Source organism: Microchirus variegatus (assembly GCF_963457635.1).
Source record: "Microchirus variegatus genome assembly, chromosome: 6".
Lineage (NCBI taxonomy): Eukaryota > Metazoa > Chordata > Actinopteri > Pleuronectiformes > Soleidae > Microchirus > Microchirus variegatus.
The window spans coordinates 13229736-13249685 of NC_139807.1; the positions used below are offsets into that span (position 1 = coordinate 13229736).

The window sequence follows — 19950 nt, forward strand, 5'->3', positions numbered from 1 at the left end:
ATCTAATGCCTCATATCACATGACTGATAAGGCAATGATAGTAACTACTGTTGGTAGTTTGACTCAAGACATGAGGAGGAAACATTCTTTCAATGTTAGGTTTATGGCTGTCATGAAATTGACCTGTCGTTGCCTGTGATTACCTGTGAGGAGTGAGCAGTCAGATGCTTTGAGGAAACGTTCTCAAACATCTAGGCGAAGAGTGGAGCCTGGGTCGAGCAAAAAGGAGGTAGAAGACTCATTCATTCATTCACTTCAAGATTTTTCAGCTGTATTCTCACATGGGCTCACTTGGAGTTTTTCTGGAATTTTGGCCAGGGGTGGGCTGACAGGAAATGGGAATGTCCAGAACGACGAATTTAGACATCTGCATTCTCAAATGCATCTCCAACACACAACTGTAGGTAAATGTCCACATTCAGTGCATGACTGAGAGCAGTTTATGGTTCACTGGCACGAGCTAAGACAACAGAGGATGATGCTAAATAAAACAAAATGTTCATCATCACATTAATATTCCATCATCACCATCCAAAAAGATCAGAGGTAAAACATGTCTCTGAATGTAAAAGGGCAATAAATACTAAACTGCCAAATTATCCAGACATTATATAACTTATATACTTTGATGAACAGAAAAGCATTGATTTAGTATCACATTTGCATACACCTTATTGAACCATCCTGAAAATATTTGGTTCTGTTCATTGATTTTTTTCCAATTTCATTGACTTACTGAAAAAATAAATATCATGTTAGGTGGATTTTTTTTACAATATTTCAGTCTTTTTTCCTCACATGAGTAAAACCCGTCAGCAGTGCTGTGATGGAGGTTTGTTGAATATTAACAATAAAATATTCTCTCATAGTTTCTGCTTCCTTAGTCATTCTTGAGGTTAGAGTTGTGTGACTTCTGTGCCCTCTAGCAGCACTTTTACATTCAGTCTATCCTGTTGTTTTATGTCATCCTCACTAACGTTATTATGGCAGAACAACCTCGTATATCTCTGTGGCTCCCTCTTGTGTCTGTCCCTCAGCTCCAAATCCTTCTCCTTCTTCTTCTTCTTGCTGCGTGTTAATCTGTGCCACTCCTAACCGGTACAGAGCGTCCCTGATCACCACCTCTCCGGGCTGACACACCTTCACCACCTGGTTGATCTGCTGGTTCACAACGTCCCTGCTGGTGAGGAAATCTACCAGGCGGTTGTACAGGTAGTAATAGGCTGTGTTGTTAAAAACCATGGGTTTCCAACGTGCAGAGCTCACAGAGGAACAGTCCTCTGATTTTTCCGTGCAGTCTTTATCTGTCTCCTCCTTCTGTTCCCCCTCTTCTTTGTCTTTCTCCAGCTCAGCCACCAGGCTGACGTAGGGCTCCAGGTCTTTGCAGAGTGATAATGAGCGGTGTTCTGGGGCGAGAGGCTCCGCAGGCTGCTCTGCTCCAGGCGGATTGACCAGCCAGCGAGACGATGACTTGGTGATGGGATGAACCTGCTGGTTCTCTGCTACCAAACAAAGGTCGGCACTGTACGGCTGGTCCTGTAGCTCAGCGCAGGACACAAACTGAGGAATTGAAGGAAAACCAAACTGAGATTTTACTCCCAAAAGTAATTAGGTTTTTGAAGTTTAAATTCTCTGATTTAGATGAAGATGTAGATGAAGATGGAAAATACAATGTGTGTATTCTTAATCCCAGAGGCTGAATAGAAAGCATCATCTATTTTGGTTTAAAAATACATAAATACTTCCTCTCCACATGACCCACAGCGTTTTTTTGAGAACCGGAAATGGAGAATTTTTTAAATGCTGTGAAAACAAAGCTCCTTTTAAACGTCCTTATCGTGTCAGTTACACTTTTTCGATGGACTCATAGCCAAATTCCATGTTCTTACGATTGTTGTTTCACTTAAGTATCGCTATTTGAAACTAAACAAACGACTACAGAGGAGGGGATCAGCTTCCTGTTGACACACACACAGGAATGGCTGAGCAGCTGAATGGTTATGTGGTCTATGCTGCTTTAATATTTATGCAGATTACTTAAAACGCTCGTCTGAACGTGGATTGTTCAGTATTTCAGATTAAGTTGTTCTTATATGGATGTAGCCTAAGTGAGCTTTTGTATCAACCAACCTTTTGTCAGATATTGATGTTACAAATCAGTTTATCCTTGTGCCACTGGTTGTCGCCATGAATGGAAGCATTACAAGCCTTAATTTTGAAACTTAAAGTAAGTAAGAATATGCTATATCATAATATCACTGATACAGCCTTTTAACTTTTTCTCCTGGATAAGTAAACATGACCTTGACATCACCCACCTCTGGTTTTTCAAAGGGGTCACAGAAGCAGCCTTGGTTTCTGCCCCACATCTGCTTCGCCAGCTCTGGATACTGTAAGTCTGTACAGAGCGCCACCTGCTTGGCACAGTCGCTGACATAGACTGGCGGCCAGTAGCGCGAGGACAGCAGCAGGTCGACGTGATCTCGAGCCGTCTCTCCTTTCACCAGATACTTGGAGCCGCACACCACCTGAAAACAGGAACGTCACAAGAACCGGTTGACGGCCACTGCTCAAAAGTCTTTCGTACGGAGGAACAGTCCTCAAAGGAAATAATAAAAAGCAACAAATGGGAATATTTCAATTTTAGGCTCATATAGCAATCAACAGTTTCATACATTACATTAGTGCTCTTGTATTTGGAGTTTGAAAATACTTCATTTACAACAGCATACAAAGGCCCCATTTACAACTGGGATTATCATCTGTCCTGTATGATTGATCACGCCTGGCCATAAAATGCTTTTCTTGGATGCATCTCCTGTGTCACATGTTCAGATCTGGCGTCCCCTCCCTTTATTGAAATGCACACAGATGTCACTGAGCATTAGCAAGAACATAATTGTGTATTTACACTGCGAGTCCTTAAAAGGATAGTTGCACATAACCTGTGTGTGTGAGTGAAGTGAGCAGGAGAGAGAAAATACCATTTGACCAGATCACTCAGGACAGATGTTAATATCAGGTGTGAAAGGTGTCAAAGAGCTTTTGTTGCTTTGTTTGGAAAGTTACTGCGTTTACCTTGTGTGGGCAGACCTTTGACAGTTTACCAGCAGTGAGCTGTGGGGGAGGCTGTGGCGCAGTGGAGATGCCAGTATGAACAAGCTTGTACAAGGAAACCAGTGAAGCCAGGAGCTCATTCTAATCACAGAAGAAGACAAGAAAGGAAGCTTGTTTTTCCAAACAAACACACATATTGTTGATACAAGTGTGTCCGAGTTTCAAACGGACTTAATGAAATTAATGAGAAAATAATCTTTCCTTGTAAACAGACCACAGACAACTGGCTGAAATACTTTTGGACAGGACCCCAAACCTCATCAGCCTCGGGGTCATGGGGGTGGTGATGCAGATTTCCCTTGGGTTACTATCGTAACATTTTACAGGCCATTAACAAAGCACATGCTTCCCTCGCCACACACCTTAGTGGAGCCCGGGAGGATGTTCGCCCCGCAGCTGTCCAGAATTGCTTTCAGCTCATCCTCGCTGTGATCCTCAATCTTGTCCAGCCTCAGCTGGCCGTCATGAATGAAACGCACCAAAACTGATGGATCTCCTGAAACGGATGAAGAAAAAAAAAAACTGGGTCAAAGATAATCCACTGCAACCAAAACACAGCTAAAGTAAGAACATAACTTATCGGAATCTATTAATATGTCAGTGCAAATTAACACTGACACAGGATTAATAGAAACTGGAAATAATGCATGAAATTTGCAGTACGTGATACTACAATCTTCTACGATGATCTATATCTCGAACACAAAGCACAGGATTGTTCTGAAATTAATTTTGTCGAAGCACTTATTTGCTCGTACCTGAGGGCGACTGCGTGTGTGACGAGGCTTTGTCTTTCTCCGTGTTGATAACGGTGGCGCTCCTCATCAGAGGGGGGATGAAGGGGGCGATGATGGAAGCGTCCACACGTGTGATGGGGATGTCAGTGGGAAAAGCCGCCTGCTCGAGAGCCTCGCTCTCCATGGTGAGCCAGAAGTCATCCACATGGACCTCATCAGAGACTGAATACTCAGGCCAAGTAAACTGTGGAGACGGTACAGTTAAGACGCTGCCACTAGATGCATATATCTGATAAATGGGTTTCATTTTGCAATTACTCCATCACCTCCACGTTCTTGAGCTCCAGCACGTTGTTTGCGTATCGTTGTGCTACCTCCAGCTTGGGAGCAACGCCGCAAATCCCGCAGATCATATCGTTGTAATCCCGCACTGTGAGACATTCGAAGGCCCAGTAACCGCTCAGGAGGAGCTCCTGGATTTGTGAAAACTCCTCTGGGCTCAATGCATGGACTGATAGGAATAAGGGAAAACGGTGAGATTCACAGGAAACATGCAGTGAAACAGTGGAGTAACAGAACTACCAATAGCCTGTCAACCAATGACAATTATCTGTTAATTACGATAAACTGCATTTTTACCACATGCAAAAGAGTATTTAAATCCATATTAATGATGTAAAGCAGCTCCTACCAAGACAATTCCTTCATTAACATGAGTTGTAGATATATTTTGTTATTTCAAATCAATATTTTTATGTTAGGTGGCGTGTAGTCAAGAATTTACCTGAATGGTTGTGGATGTGGTTTAGAGTCGCCCTGGCTGCCTCAGAGGGAGCGTGACCCAGTTTGATATTTGCTCTAATCTTCAGGAACAGGTCAATGCTCACCAAAAGTTTGTTCCCAATGTTGAACAAACCTTTTCAGAAAATCAAAAACAAAAAAAACAAATCAAATCCACATTTGAATCTGACTGTGAGAGGACCCTAAGGACAAAGCATCATACAAGATACACACAACAAAGGAAAGACACAGCAGATGTCAATGTAAATGTAAAATGTAAAATAATGTGTGTTGCTATGCTGGAACTTTGGGGCACAGAGAACAGTGATGGGCTGTAAAGGAGAAAGCAGTAATACAAACAATGAAAAGCTTTTTGTATCCACAAGAAAGGAACAGTTAATAATTATAAATAAATAATTAATTATAATTATCCGGTTTGGAAACGTCCTAAAAATTGTTTCAAGAAAATTGAGAACTTGGCTGTAGGAGGTGTCAGAGCTCTGGCCGCACAACAGATTAAACTATTAAACAGTGACATCGCCTCTTTACACTATGCCATTTAATACAGTTAAATAATATATGCCTGTTATTAAATCTGTGGGCTAATTAACATTATTAAGTAAAATATAATATAGAATGTAGTGCCTCTGCTCAAGTTTGTTTGTATAAATCTCTGTACATATAAGAAAATGAAAGTCCACAGAGGTGGTGCTGTTGCTCACTGAGTGCCACATATTCTGTTTTGGTGTGAGACACTCACTGTCCACCGTTGTCTCATGCTCACGCTGCCTGAACAAATACAATGCCAAATAATACAAAGCCTTAACACACTCATCCTTAAAAAAAATTGTTCATAAACGTCAGAAAAAAAATTGTTCATAAACGTCAGAAGGTTCCTGCACACAGAACAAATCCTAAACATTAGACATTCTCCACATCTTAGCATCAACACTAGTCAATAAAAAAAATAAAGGAGCAGAGCAGAGATTGCAAAGAACACAGATGTGTGCTGTCAGTGTAGATAATGAAAATGCACATGAGTGTCGTCTCACTCATTTTTCCCTTACTACGGTTTCACATATTTGTGTTGGAGGCTTGGCGTGGTGAGTGAGTCTGTGACAGTTAAGACGAGGCTGACTAACAGCGTCTCCTCTTGCAACTGGACATTTGGTACGTTCTCACATGCAATGATCAGCCACAGCAATCAAACAGGTTCAAGTCGTTCAAATTGTTACAAGGATTAAATTCTAAGCAATCTAGTAATCCGTAAATATGTGTTTTTTTGCTGTGGCCGAGTGGTGTACAATAAAGAAGTCAAAATACAACATACAAAGTCAAAACATTTAATCAACCATATAATGTGGACACAGACTAGATTTTCTACTATAATTATAAAGTAAGTTTTCTTCCATAAATAAAATAGTCTTTGCTTCTAAATGTATCAAGAATGTCATAACATGTTAAACATTTACCCCTTAAATGAGAACAGAAAATATGCACCGCATGTTCAAAGTATCAGGTACCATTGATCTCGACTGTTGTGTACAGTGCACACATGATTCATTGTTGCACCCCCCCCCCCCCAATGGTCAATTAGAAATGGTCAAATGACCGTGATTGTGTTTGAGGTACTAGCTAAAGGGGGACAAAATTCTACCCAATAAAAATGTACAAGTGGTTGTTGGGTGTTGCTCTTTTACCTGGATGCAGGTCAGTAAAGCTGTGCAGAGCTAGACACTGAATGTTGAGACACACTTTGAGCTGGATAGAAGCCGTCTGAATCAGTGTCTCAGTCAGGAGCCAGCAGTCCGTCTGTCCTGCCACGGTGCTACAACCGACAACACACACACAAACACAGTTTCACAGTTGTCACAGTGGTTGTAATTCTTCCCCAGAGAAAGACAATTGAATGTGTACATGCAAAAGTGTAACGCGAAGAATTAAGATAAAAGACTGTGGAGATAGAGCTGGAAATACCCCTCATAACCCCATTACAAATAATTTCACACCATCCATTTGTCATGCTCTATAATGATTGACACATGTTCGTTCACATTTGATAGTGGTGATTTCATGTCATCTGGGGACAATACAGCAAAAGCTGATGTCGATTGTTTTGGGGTTTACAAATTTAAATAATTAAATAACGCATAATCACTCACTTTGGTTCAAATTGTGAGAAAGAGAGTGAACCAACAGAATACCAAACTTTGATCTACCTCGTGTCTTTAACACAGATCAAAACATTATTTCCACCTCACTGCCCGTTGTCTCACCTCTGACCTCCTTTGAAAAGCGGGTAGTTACACAAGCCACAGTGAGAAGCTGCTGATTCATAGAACTGAGGCCACCCAGTCTCCACCAGTGTCTCCGTCCCCACACTGTCTTCATGTTCCTGGTGCCCTGGTTGAATCAAGATGATCTGGAGACCATTGAGCTCCTGAATGAGGTTCAACGTTTCCTGAAGCTCAGTCTCACTTTCAGGAATCTGCACCGAGCGGCGCAGCAGCTGCAGTGTGTTTTGTCGCTGGATGTCCTTCTGAGCAGGACTTAGAGGCTGATATGGATCTAGCAGAGTCCCAGACTGGAAAAAAAAAGATATATATATATATGAACAAATTGTGCATATTAACTTGGGTGAAAGTGATTAATTACTAATGCAAAGGAAAAAAGTGAACGGAAGAGAGAACAGCATATTGTACATTTGTTCAATTCATCTAAATTTAGCGAGGAAAAGTGTGGTATGGGTTTAAAAGAAGGCACGCTTGCTTCAAAGCGTTCAAGGAAAAACAGCAAAGACTTATGGTTTGACATCAAAGGCCTGTTGTCATCAGTTCCAAATCTAAATTTATGAGCGCTGAGCGGAAGTCGCCCATGCATGTGTCCAAGGTTGTGCTGAGGACCCCTAAATGGGGTCAAGAGGAACTAATCTTACAGTATCTGCACTTCAGATAAATCTGGAGGATTTAAGTTTTCACCTTTGCCCCCTTGTTCTTCTGGGTTAGCTCACAACCGCATTTAGGGCACACAGCGGGTTTATGTCTGTTCTTGTACATAAAATCACAGGACAGGTTTTTACACCGGCCCCTGCCTCGTGCTGTGGATAGTCCCAAGTCCTATAAAAAAAGAAAAGACAAACAAAACCAACCATGCTTTAAATGTAACTTCATGAAATACTAGAATTTATGGACAGTTAAATTACACAAGAAACTGTTATATACTGACAAATTTAGAGACAGTGTGCTCCTTGAAAGGGACCACTGACAGTAAATTCATTCTCCCATCTGTCAGTGAGGACACAGGCTGGCCTCCATCTGCCGAGGCTGCAAAATCCTATGGAAGGACATGAAGATGATGAATCTCATCATTCATCATCAGCGTATATGTCAGAGTGCCTTTGTATGCACTTGTTAACCTGCTTGAGTGTGGCTGCTGGGACCGTCTGGCCGAGCTGCTTCAAAGTGCTGGGTTTGAGACCTGAGAAACTCTCCCTGGAAGCTGCACACAGAGAAAATAATCAAAGAGTGCGGTTGCACAAAAAGCATTAGATGAGTCCCTAAGAAAACTTACAATATATTATATAACAGGGTATATGCAGGAATCCTGAGGTTATTTTCAATACCTTTTTAAGACTTTTTCAAGACCTTCAAGCTGTAATCAGCAAAACATTTAACTTTCAAAACAGTTTTAGTTTGCAATTAAATCTATAGAGCACAACAATACAAAGGATATTATTTCGCGCCAGATGGAGCGCGTCCGCTGTCGCAAGATGTGAAACGTCACGTGTACGCGCGCGGTCTTGCACAGCGAGCATGCCTGCGCATCATTGTTTTTAACAAACGCAGGGAGGAAAATAAATATATTCATGCATACTTTTTGCAGTCAAACTCTATGGACAAAAATGTAATACCTCATTAAATCGCGATTAAGACTTTTAATACTTTTGAAGACCACGCAGACACCTTGTATAAGTATATTTTAGAAATAAAGTGACCTAAACCGTACCAGATGATGATTTGTTGGTGTTTGCAGTCTGATATTTTCCTTTGTCAGGTGGGACAGTTATGATCTGTAACAAGGCAGTGCCTGAAAACACAAGGACATGTGTAAATCTAACCAACAACCCCACCAAAAAACAAATGTCCTGTGTACTGCATGATATAACTCACCTGTGTTATAATAGGCAGGGAGGATGGGTCTCACAGGCCTCTTCTGAACAGTGACGCTGTCTTGACCTTGAACTGTGGTGCCTTTAAGACTGTCTTTCGGTTGTCTAGACACCAAAAGGAGTGCGTTTCAAGTAAGGCACAAACTATTCTAAAACCATGCAATAAAAACAGGTGATACGCTTCTATTGGAATCTGTGAACTAATCTAATAATTGAAAATGATGGCATTGAAACACAGGGATGCTCACTTTGTTTCTTCCTGTTGCGTTGTGCTTCTGCCCTCTGGTGGTGATTGAACTGGTACTGCATGCTGCTTCCTGGAGCACATCTGAGATCGAGCCTGCTTTTTGCTCCCACTGGTGTTTGTTTTACCAACATCAGCATTCTCCCCTTGAGCGGGGAGTTGTGTGGGCTGGCAGCTTTCTTCAGGCTTGGTTTCAGCTTTCTGTGAAAACTGCTTTGATGCTGCTGCTGCTTTCTCTTTCGTTTTCTTTGCCTGATGGATGAAAGCAGTCAAAGTTGATTAACTGAAACCGCAGGTCAAAACCGGAGCTCAAGTCACGGTCGTTTCCCCCAAACTTTAAGCATTAAGTATCTGTGTGTGCACACATTGTTCAACACTCACAGCAGGAATCCATTTCCCTCCCAAACGGCTCCCACATTCAGGGCACGTAGGTGGCTTGTGGCGGGTGACGTACACAAATGAACATCTAGGATTTAGACACCTCCCTCGACCTCTCCTGGTGTAAGTCTTCACAGACTGGAGGGGAGAGGAAAACAACTCAATGTTCTTAACTATTTTAACTATATTCACCATAGTTACTGACTGACACATAAGTCGAGTGAATACCTCCTTAAATGCCAATAATACACTCAGCAAAAACTGAGTAGTATGATCGCTTTAAATTAAGAATAGACACATTATTTTTTTTTAATAAAAAATATCTAACAAATCAAAGTGAAAGTTGATTTTAATTTTCTCTACACAACCTATGATTGTCTGATTCCATCCTGACAAATCAAGCTGCATTAATAACAGTTGCTTACCATTTTATATGAAGGTTTGGCACTTTGTTCTAATTTGGCTCCTAAAGACAGCATCATCAGCGGGCCCACAGTGTTCACAGCTGCCTTAGGCTCCATCAGGCTCTGGAGAGAAGGAGAAGTTGTGTCAATAAATGATGTGCAAACAGCTTTTTCATACTATACTCAACAAAAATATAAACGCACAAACTTGAAATGGTGAACAAAAATAGAATGTTATGACATTTGCTCAGATTATTGATGCATTTGTTTATGGAATGATTTGTTTGATTTGGCAGAGTGGTGGTCAATATGTGTGACCAGTACACAGACACTCCTAATGGTCTGTTCAATAAAAGGGGATACCAAAATGTGGACTTTTGTCACTTGACAATATGCCACAGATGTCACAAATCATGAGGGAGCGTGTCATTGGCATGCTGAGTGCTGGGTTGACCGTTACAGCTGTGGCTGTGGCTGTGGCAACACAACTGAACGTGCATCATTCCATGATCATTCCAGGCCACAATCAAGAACCTGGTAATGTCCATGCGTCTCCGGTGTACCGCTCTGCGTGAGGTTAATGGTGGACACACACGTTATTGAAGTTTGTGAACTTTTGTTTTGAAATTGATCCTAATGCTCGCAAATTAAAGCCAGTTTATTGATAAGTCATTTTTGGATAGTTACTCTGTTTTGTCACATAACAATAACTACAAATTTTTCTTTGTGCGCTTATATTTTTGTTGAGTGTACATAACTCATGTCTTTTGAGTCTCACCTGGGAGGGTATGATGGCAACCATCTGAGTAGGCTCTCTCTGTACATGCTGCACCATTGCCCAACCATAACTACTACCAGCAGCTCTTGTTTGAATTTCTTTCAGCGTGACCCCATTTGCTCTGACATCAGTAGAGAGCTGGACATCTGTGGAAGCAGGGGTTTTGGAAGTGACAGAAACAGGAGGTGGGATTCCTTGAACTGTTGTGAGGACGGACACCATCGCTGTTTCCTCTGCTGCGTCGTCATCAACGATGGGCAGCTCAGAAAGTTCCACCTCACCAGCCACCCCTAGATTGTGAGGGAAGTGGGGTTCTTGGGTGAGGGAGACAGAGGACAAGCCTCCTTCTGCTGGATGGTCCAGGGATTCCAATTGCACCTCTGACTGACAGCTTTTGGACAAGAGCACGTAGCTGGCTCTGGGGAGGATCTTGCGGAAGCCTGGCAGGTCATTGGAGGGGCTGACTGAGGACTGAGAAAAACATATTAGCCAGGAAAACATCATGGAATATGTCGATATTACAGCAGACTTAAGTAAAAGTGTCAGTGGAAGTAAACAGCAGTGGTTCACCAATAAGGACTCAGCGGGTGAGGTGAAACCAGCGCTCAAACAAACCTTTTAGATAGGACTTGTTTGTTCTAAACAGAAGAAAATGCTTAATAAATCCAGACTTTTGTCACCTTATTGATTCTTTTTGTTAACGAAGATTAGTAATTTCTTAATTGGTCATCTCTAATCTTTGATTTCATTAATATCTACTGTATGTATTCGACTATGATTCATGTTTCCACAGAAACTGGCAAAAGTTTGTAATGGGATAACATGTATATATGGTCAATATGTACATTTCTTTCCAAACTGGTCACTTAATTCAACCTTCAGTGAGCATATGAAACCAAAAATTTAATTTAAAAGATAAACAAAATTCAAGGTGGCACAGATGCTTTGTTTAGTCTGTACAAAACAAAGAAAGATGGAGTAGCTTACTGTATCTATGCCCTCCTTCTCAAACTTGGCCTTCTCCAGGTAGTAGGCTTTCTCAGCCACACTAAGCCTTTTCCAGCTCTCGCTGATTCGCTTGTTGATCTCAGACTGTGGCAAATTAGGTACTTCCTGTTGAGTTATCTGGTGAACATCAAAGTAGTATAACAGATAGGCAGACCTAAGACAAACAGAATCCACATCCACAAGTCAAGACATTTAAAATGTGTACAAAACGCTGCCCCTCATCAGGCAGCTGTACTCAGTGATGTGATAAAACATCAAAGTTAATCACCGCGGCTTCTTGGGTTTTTCAACCGTGTCTTCTTGAGCTTTGCTCTTCCTCTTTTTTGGAGTGGATGCTTCAATTTGATTGTAGCCGACCTCCCCATCATCATTCACCACCTCATATGCTCCCACTTTCTCCATGATTTTCAAAGATCTGGGCACAACTTGAAAAACAAACTCATTGTCACTGAGAGCCACATCAGAATAATGGTTACCCTCAAAGGGCCAGATAACTGTCATACAAAATAAATGTAACTAAATATAATGTAAAATAAAGGTAACTACTCCGTAACATATTACTAAATAACTTTCTGTATTTATTCCTTATTCAAGTTACAAATACGATGCATTATAGATGTAATTGTAATTGTAATTGTATGTATTATAGATGTAACCTGGTCTGCGATGGAGTTTCTTGACAAACTAACAGTTTTAAAAGTCTGTATCTGGTCAGGTCAGACCTGCTCACATGCAGCATGCACTGCTTCAAAAACACACCCTCAGAAAAAGACTTTGAAGCACAGATGATTTCTTCAGCCACAATAAAGCTAGCTTTCACTGTCTCGTTGTTTTTGGTTGTGGCTTTTGTGAACACATTCTGCTGCGATCACAGTCTCAATCTCAATTTCACTCGTTGCATGATGCATACAGGGCTGCCAACTTTTGAGAAAACCTTGACGTGAGACATCGTGGCATGCAGGGCTAATGTATGGCAGGTTAACACCACACACCCCCAATATATTTATTTATAATAATATTTTATGTATCCAACCTTAATTAATGCTTTATACAACATGATTTATGGATTATTAATGCTTAATACTCATAATGCTTTATACAATAATAATAATATGGTCAATAATTGGGAGCTGGATTCAATTGTACGACCTCACGGCCAATGTGTGAGAGTTGGCAGCTATGTATACAATGATACACTGCGATCTAGGGGCGGGAAATGTAGTTTATGTTCAACGCATGCCTTAAAGTAGCATAGACCTATTTTAACACAGATTTTTTATGAACAATTAGTCACTCGCGTGCCACATAAAATAACATGGCGGGCCACATCTGGCCTCCGGGCCATGAGTTTGACACATGTGGTGTAGGGTGAACCTTATGGAAAGCATAATGTATTAACCATGTTTAGACTGTGTTTATTCTTTATTATTATTATTATTATTATATCTACGTATTTTAATCTTTCAATGTACAATAAAAACTACTGATTTTGTAACACTGATTCATCTGTGTCCTGTGTCCATAAACTTCCATTCAACATGCACAGAATATGTTCTGAACCCAAATAAAGGAACACTACTGACAGGAGACTCAACATCGTAAATCGAAAACATTCCGGTCACGATAATCGTGCATGTGCATAAAACGCTGCTGAAAGTAGAACAGTGTGTCTGAGGGACCGTACATATTGCGGAGACAATCTATTCCACGTTATCTTCGTCAAAATAATACATATTGTAAACGTGTCATGCGCGCAGACACATTAAAGCTAACACGTTAGAAAACACTGCTCTTTGCCTGCTTTAAAAGTGGGTTTAATGGCGTGTGTTTTTACTGCCCGTACAGTCCCTGAGCTGTCCAATGATATGCCTTCTTGTTGAAGCCTTACCTACGATGGACCGAGACTCAAAAACCGGGTCAGAACGACCTTGAGAAGTCGCTGAAAATGTCAGACTCTGGGCTGTCGTCACCGACAGCTGAAATGTGTCCTTATTTCACATAAAATCGAGCATTGCGCCACATTTATGTGTGAAAAGTAGCTTCGTTTGTGGCTGATTTGTAAAAAAAAACATGGCGGATTTGTTGCTATGGTCTGTAACCAATCAAATGAAGGAATAAACAAGAAGGGGCCAATCACAGGGAACGTTTTTAACACGTGAAAGTAAGGCGTGCGTCCGTGTGTGGGCAGATTGTGGCCACTAGTGGGCGCAGTTTTCCTTTGTTTATTCAACAGTGATTTCCCCCTGCTGGGCTGTAAAGGTACTGCACACGGAGAGGTCAAAAATAATAAACAGTATAAGTATTTATGGTTAATTTTAAACATGTTGGCATGAATGAGTTAACTTAATGTGGATCTATTATTATGGAAAATTCATGGATTGGATGGATCTATATGATGATTTAACAACTTAACGACAAATAGTGTTAACATTTTACTTCCATTTTACTTTGAAAATGTGGGATCAGATGTAAATAACAATAAAATGGCTTCAGAAGATAATCAAATACTTGATGCAAGAGATGCAAACTGTTAAGACTGACTAAAGGGGGATAAAATATTATTTATTGAGATTTTAATCAAATGATTGTTCAGTACTGAGACAGGCAGAGACAGGTGGACATACCTGTGTAATGAGTTTGTCTTGAGCCTTTGATTTGTGAAATGGAAAACCATTGCTTCTAAAAAATAGAATCAGACTGCAGTCGTCGTCTTATTTTCACGATAAAAGGGCAAAGTCAGGTGAAACAAAACAATACTGAAGGTTTTGATTTTTTTCACAGTTTACATGTTAACTCTTAAGATCAAACATAAAAATGTGGAGGTCAGGATGCAATTTACAGAGAGTGTTTTTTATTTTGTTTTTTCTTTATTATGTTTACTTAATCCTCTCATTTAAAACACTATAAATAAAAAAGAAAATATTTAAAGTACTCTGTCTGTGATGTCATTCTTTAGTAATGCATAAAGGTCTTTGGCACATTTTGATTTTATTAATTTAAGGGACTTTATATAGAGGATATGATTATAAAAGCATGTCAATATGAGTGGAGTCTTCATAAAATTTGCCTTGTGGAGGAAAGCATTGGCTAAAATAAGCAAAACAATGGGTGCAGTTAAGTGTTCTATATTATAAAACACAAAACACAACATCATTGTCATTTAGTCGTAACAAACCTGTATTTTATATTAAATAAATAAAATGAATACGTGAAAGTAAAACAAACATTTTGTTTTGTTTGTTCTGCACTGAAGAGTTATCACATCTAGACCAAACTAGTCGATCAAACTCATCGAGCAAAAGCAACAGCACAGGCGCTCGAGTCAAACACGCATCACCCAGCAGAGCAAAAATGGCGGATGACAAGGTGAGTGAGAGTCTGTGCTGTAGTTTTAAACGAAGTCAGGTCACATGTTTCGTCTTATGACAACAATTTCTAGAGTAGGATTAAAAGAAACCGTTGTATTTTACCAACAGACGCTATGTGTTCGTATTAAATTAACATGGCGAGGCCGGGGGTTTATTCTGAATCAAACTGCTCGATTCACGAGCTGCTAACTTTGTTAGCTAAACAGCAAACTTAGAGAAAACTATTCTGCTTTTCGGATGATGAAGTCTTGTAGTAACTGACATTGTTAGTGTTTTTCCACAGTAGCCTCGTTAACTATCACGGGTCTCTCTGTTGTCTTGCGTCAACTTGACACGCTGGTGTTCCGTTCTGTGTTTTCCAGGATCCTTTGAAGCAGCTGAAAGATCTGACACTGCTCAAAAGTCAACTGGAGGCGATTCAGAGGCGAGTGGAGAGCGAGGTTTCTGAAGGAATCCCCCAGGTGAGCGGGTTTTACAGCAGGGAACGGAAGGAGCTTGTGATTATTTTCACATTAACTAATTATCTGGGCGTTTAGTCAACAATATGTTGTCTAATGCTATGTCTCGGCTTGGTTTATCCACACACCAAGGTATGTTGTAAGGTTGTAAGGTATTGTACTTAAGTACACAAGTCATGTATCCGTACTTTACATTGGTATTTATATTTCTAGCAACTTTTACTCCACTACATTTCCTGAAACTAACTAACTTCTAGTCTGGATGAGCCACTTTACACAGTTTGGGCATTCGCACATCTCTCATACCCATTTACTGCAACATGGGTGTCTTGCTCAAGGACACATATAGACAAGCAGAGCCAGGAATTGAACCCACAACTTTCCAGTTGAAAGACAGATTGCCCTACCACTGAGCCACCATGGCTAAATCCTCACTCACATTGCACATTTTAGATCTTTTTTACACTTATGTGACATTAAGAAAAGTGATTTCAAATTCTACCAAAGTCATTTTCTGGTAAGAAGTAGAAGTTACTCAAGTATTCATTTTAGGTACTTTATACAAGACTGTGTGTGTATATACATATATCTAAACATAGAAAATCAGAAAATATTCATTTATTATGTGCTGTGCTGACACTGAACAGTTACTCGTAATTTATTCTACTTTAATGGAGTAGACTCAAAAGTTTTAAAGCGGACCTAGACCGGAAGTTCAAATTAAGGCTGTTTTTTTAGTATGTATCTGTTTCATTACCTTGTTTACAAAGCGCTGAAGGTACTAAACAAACAGTTCAGCCATTGCTGAGAACGCTGTGTTGTATTGTAATCTCGGGCTCAGCGAGATCTCTGAAAAAACCCGGTCCGGTTACGTAAACACCAGTTCTCCTGAACAGCAGATCCTCCTGCTCCGGGCACTAGTCCGATTGAACCAAAGAAGAAGAATAATGTCCGTTGTGGAGGTGTTTCACGAGCGACAGTGTCTTCTGACTCTGGGACTCAAAGTCATAAAAGGGACTGCAGCGGGGAGTCGTGAAGAAGCTATTTTTGAACATTGTTAAAACAATGTTTTTATAATGAGGAGCAGTGCATCCACTGTTCCAGAGGTGGGAGCTGCGCTTCTGAGAGCAGATGTGCTGAATAGTACTGGCCAATCACAAGACTCTGTCTTCTGGGGGTGAAAGTTCACTCTGAAATATCGCGACTCAGGAACAGCATCAGAAAAGAGGATTTCTATCGGCTCGTTTACAGCAACTAGGAGGTTTTTGACCATAAAAACAAGTTAATGTATGTAAGTAGACCTCCATAACTAACCTATATGTGTAACAGGACCACTCTAGGTCCGCTTTAAATTATGTCTCAATATCAAAGTATTTGTCACTATTATTGCACGTTGACCACGCGATCTTAAGTAATATAATACAAAGCCTTTTCCTTCTCTTGTAGGGAAGCTCTGTGTTAGGATCTCCATTCCTGAAGGGCTTTCTGGCTGGATATGTGGTGGCCAAGCTTCGCTCCTCAGCCATCCTGGGAGTGCTGATGGGAACAATTACTGGCATATATGCGGCACAGAACTATCAAATGCCCAACATCGAAAAGACTGTGAAAGATTATATGAACAACTTCAAAAAAGGACCAAAGTAATTTGGTTTGACTGCCAAACCTCACAGTCTGTTCCTGTGGCACAAGAGGGAGATAGTGTTGCAGCTCAGCGGCTGCGACCGATCAGCCTTCAAGATTTCTTGCTATTACTGGAATTTCATTTGGGACTCGATGTTAAAAGACTGGAATTTTTTTTAACGTATTCTTTTGTTTCATGTTTACTGTTCGCTTCACAAAATGGAACACTTTGTGCCTATAAGGTTTCAAGGTTTTTTCCAGCAAATTTCATTACTTCTCTTGGTTTTGTTGCCTTAAGCAATTGTGTTGGCTCAATAGTCAAATCTTTGCTACATCTTATATACAGAGTTCTACAGTAACATATATACAGAGTTATACATAGAATGGTAGATCTTAGTATTGATATAGAGTTGCCTATTAAAAGATGGCCTAAAGTTGGGGTTTTGCACTATAGTTATTATTCATATTTGTTAGAAATTAAAAGCTTTTTATTTTGCATCACTAAGGATGATTGTGATTCATGCTGAGGGAACGAGTTCCCCCGCAAGGATTAAGAGACAGTGGGCGAAAAAGACTCAGTGGGGTGTCCTCTTGGGAGCGATGGTCCTCATCTATGGCTCTCATGCACCACTCATCACTCTCACCAAAGTAGATGGCCGAGTTCCTTTCAACCCTTCATCGTGTGTTGTCATGATTGAGTTAACTAAACTTCTCATCTCTCTGGCGACTTTTGTTCTAACCGGGGATGCATCCTCCTTACGCACCCCTCCATCTTTCATACTTGTGGCCCCATATGCAGTCCCTGCCATGCTTTATGCCCTCAATAACAACTTGACAGTCCTCATGCAGGCCTACATGGACCCAAGCTCATACCAAGTCCTCTCCAATCTTAAAATAGCCACGACTGCCCTGCTGTACTCGGTCTGCCTGGGCAAGAGGCTGCAGGGTGCTCAGTGGTTGGGCCTGGGGCTCCTCATGGGTGCAGGGGTGTGTCACAGCTACAGCACCTTAGATTCTGGGGATCTTGAGAAGCCTGAAGTCCAGGAAGGTACAAGGCTTCATATCACAGCTTGGGGGCTTTTCCTTATGCTGATTTATTGCTGTGTTTCGGGGCTGGCAGCGGTTTACACAGAGGGGGTGCTGAAGAGCCAGCGGCTGCCACTGAGTTTGCAGAATCTCTACCTCTATGTATTTGGTGTGGCCATCAATGGACTCTACTACTTCTTCTCTGTCGCAAGTGAAAAGAGCTTTCTGGAAGGATACTCTGTGTTAGTGTGGGTCATTATAGCGGGCCAAGCCGCTAATGGACTGTTGATGTCTGTGGTGCTGAAGCACGGCAGCACAATCACTCGACTATTTGTCATTTCCTGCTCCATGCTGGTTAACGCTCTGATGTCTTGGGCTGCTTTAGGTCTCCAACTCACTTACTTTTTCCCCCTGACTGTTTCAATGATTGGATTGGCAGCGCACCTTTATTACAAGTAGAAGATGGCAAACATGGTCCAGCTCAGTGTCATTACTGTCGGATTCTTTTCCCCTGCCCTCTGTCACACTTCCCTCTCTGACTGCACTTGGCTTAAGAATCCATCACATGGAAGTTTGCATCTTATTTTAGCTTTATTTATTGTCATGTTACACCCAATGCAAGAAGATATTGATTGTCTTCAGTAAAACATTTGTGAAGAGTGCTGCTATTGTCATGTCTCTGTGATTTTGTCACATTCTCTGCCAGGGTTAATGTCAACCCTCAAAGAAAATATACTGTGTTTTACCTATAACAAATAAATCCTCTGAAACTGGATTATACTTCATGATGTGTGTTAATCATGCTTGCAAATGTGCAAAAGGTCTCAGGGCACCACCAACTTTGTCGTCATTATGTGATTTATATATATAGAATTTATATTAAATTATGTGTTCATTGGTATTTGCATTGGAAGGATATATAAGTTTGATTTTTGATTTACCTGCAGGTGTTAAAGGTTAAAGAATGAAATTAAAGGATTTGATAATTCACATTCATACATTCTTTTATCCTTTTCAGCATCTACAAGTCAAGGCTTTCTCTTAAAGACTAAAAACTAAAGTCAAAACTAAACTATAAACTAAGTCAAAACTAAACTGAAATAAGTCAATTTCTCAATATAAAAACTAAACTAAAACTACGAAATCATTTGTTCAATTAACTAAAACTAAACCAAAAAAGCAAACTGAAAAACTAAATAAAAATAAAAACTAATGAACATTTCACAATGATAACCTTGGTAGTGACTAATCAGTCCTGATTTTAGCCACTGCTGGGTGCGGGGGAAGAGCTGCAATGAATGAATGTCCAGGCAAACTTGGTCTTTGGGTTGAATTTCCTTTGTTCAAGGTGGATCAGCTGGTGATGCAATTATTTGTAATCCCATATAGCGGTTAAAAAAGCGTTAGCACACCTGGTGTAATAGACCTTTCAGAGCAGATATTTCACGACAGTTGCTAAAACAACAAACCTGGCCCTTTTTCACCGTATGCTCCTTGTTATCGAGAGAGCTGCTGTTCAGCTGTAGAGTCAACTCTCACTGCTAGAGCATCCTTTAACTCTCCCAGTGCTGTGGAAGAAAGAAAAAAAAAACCACAAAACATTTCCACAACATTTTTACTTCAGATTTTGAGTTGTATGTGTAATCCAGTTGCCACTCGGGGGCCGAAGTTAAACATACACTGACTTTTGTGGAGCTGTTTGTTGTCGGTCTGCAGCTGCTGGTTCTGGGCTGAGAGGTAGACGGCGTCCTGCACAGCCTCCAGCAGCAAACATCTGTATCTGCTCTCGGACATCTTCCTGTGCTCCTCGCTCACCTGACGAAATACTCTGAACACCTGCAGATATACGTGAATCAGCACAGAG

The 19950-nt window shown here is 40.7% G+C and overlaps 3 protein-coding genes across 3 annotated transcripts; 2 read left to right on the forward strand and 1 right to left on the reverse strand.

Moving 5' to 3' along the window:
* Positions 1-981: 981 nt before the first annotated feature.
* Positions 982-12016, reverse strand: hmgxb3 (HMG box domain containing 3; the record flags this gene model as incomplete). The annotated part of the gene is made up of 20 exons (XM_083891490.1): positions 982-1560; positions 2319-2528; positions 3079-3198; positions 3480-3613; positions 3876-4098; positions 4181-4365; positions 4639-4770; positions 6335-6462; positions 6911-7218; positions 7613-7750; positions 7860-7967; positions 8050-8132; positions 8640-8720; positions 8804-8907; positions 9051-9298; positions 9428-9562; positions 9850-9951; positions 10607-11077; positions 11594-11768; positions 11883-12016. The coding sequence occupies 20 exons, from the start codon at positions 12014-12016 to the stop codon at positions 982-984; spliced, it is 3798 nt and encodes a 1265-aa protein (XP_083747616.1).
* Positions 12017-14962: 2946 nt separating this feature from the next.
* On the forward strand, positions 14963-17122 carry LOC310928404 (SLC35A4 upstream microprotein). Its single transcript, XM_083890935.1, has 3 exons — positions 14963-14980; positions 15345-15443; positions 16887-17122. The coding sequence occupies exons 1-3, from the start codon at positions 14966-14968 to the stop codon at positions 17082-17084; spliced, it is 312 nt and encodes a 103-aa protein (XP_083747061.1). The 5' UTR covers positions 14963-14965; the 3' UTR covers positions 17085-17122.
* Positions 17123-17557: 435 nt separating this feature from the next.
* LOC310928403 (putative UDP-sugar transporter protein SLC35A4) lies at positions 17558-18831 on the forward strand. The gene has a single exon (XM_083890934.1). It carries the CDS (start codon positions 17568-17570, stop codon positions 18543-18545), a length of 978 nt encoding a protein of 325 aa, XP_083747060.1. The 5' UTR covers positions 17558-17567; the 3' UTR covers positions 18546-18831.
* The last annotated feature ends 1119 nt before the right edge of the window (positions 18832-19950 follow it).

What these genes read in the sequence shown, in the direction of transcription:
- LOC310928404 (XM_083890935.1), top strand. An exon ending in TTTCTGAAGGAATCCCCCAG is followed by an intron (nt 15,444 to 16,886) that starts GTGAGCGGGTTT and finishes CTTCTCTTGTAG; the next exon opens with GGAAGCTCTGTGTTAGGATC.
- LOC310928403 (XM_083890934.1), top strand. Translation starts at nt 17,568, where the DNA reads ATGATTGTGATTCATGCTGAGGGAACGAGTTCCCCCGCAAGGATTAAG.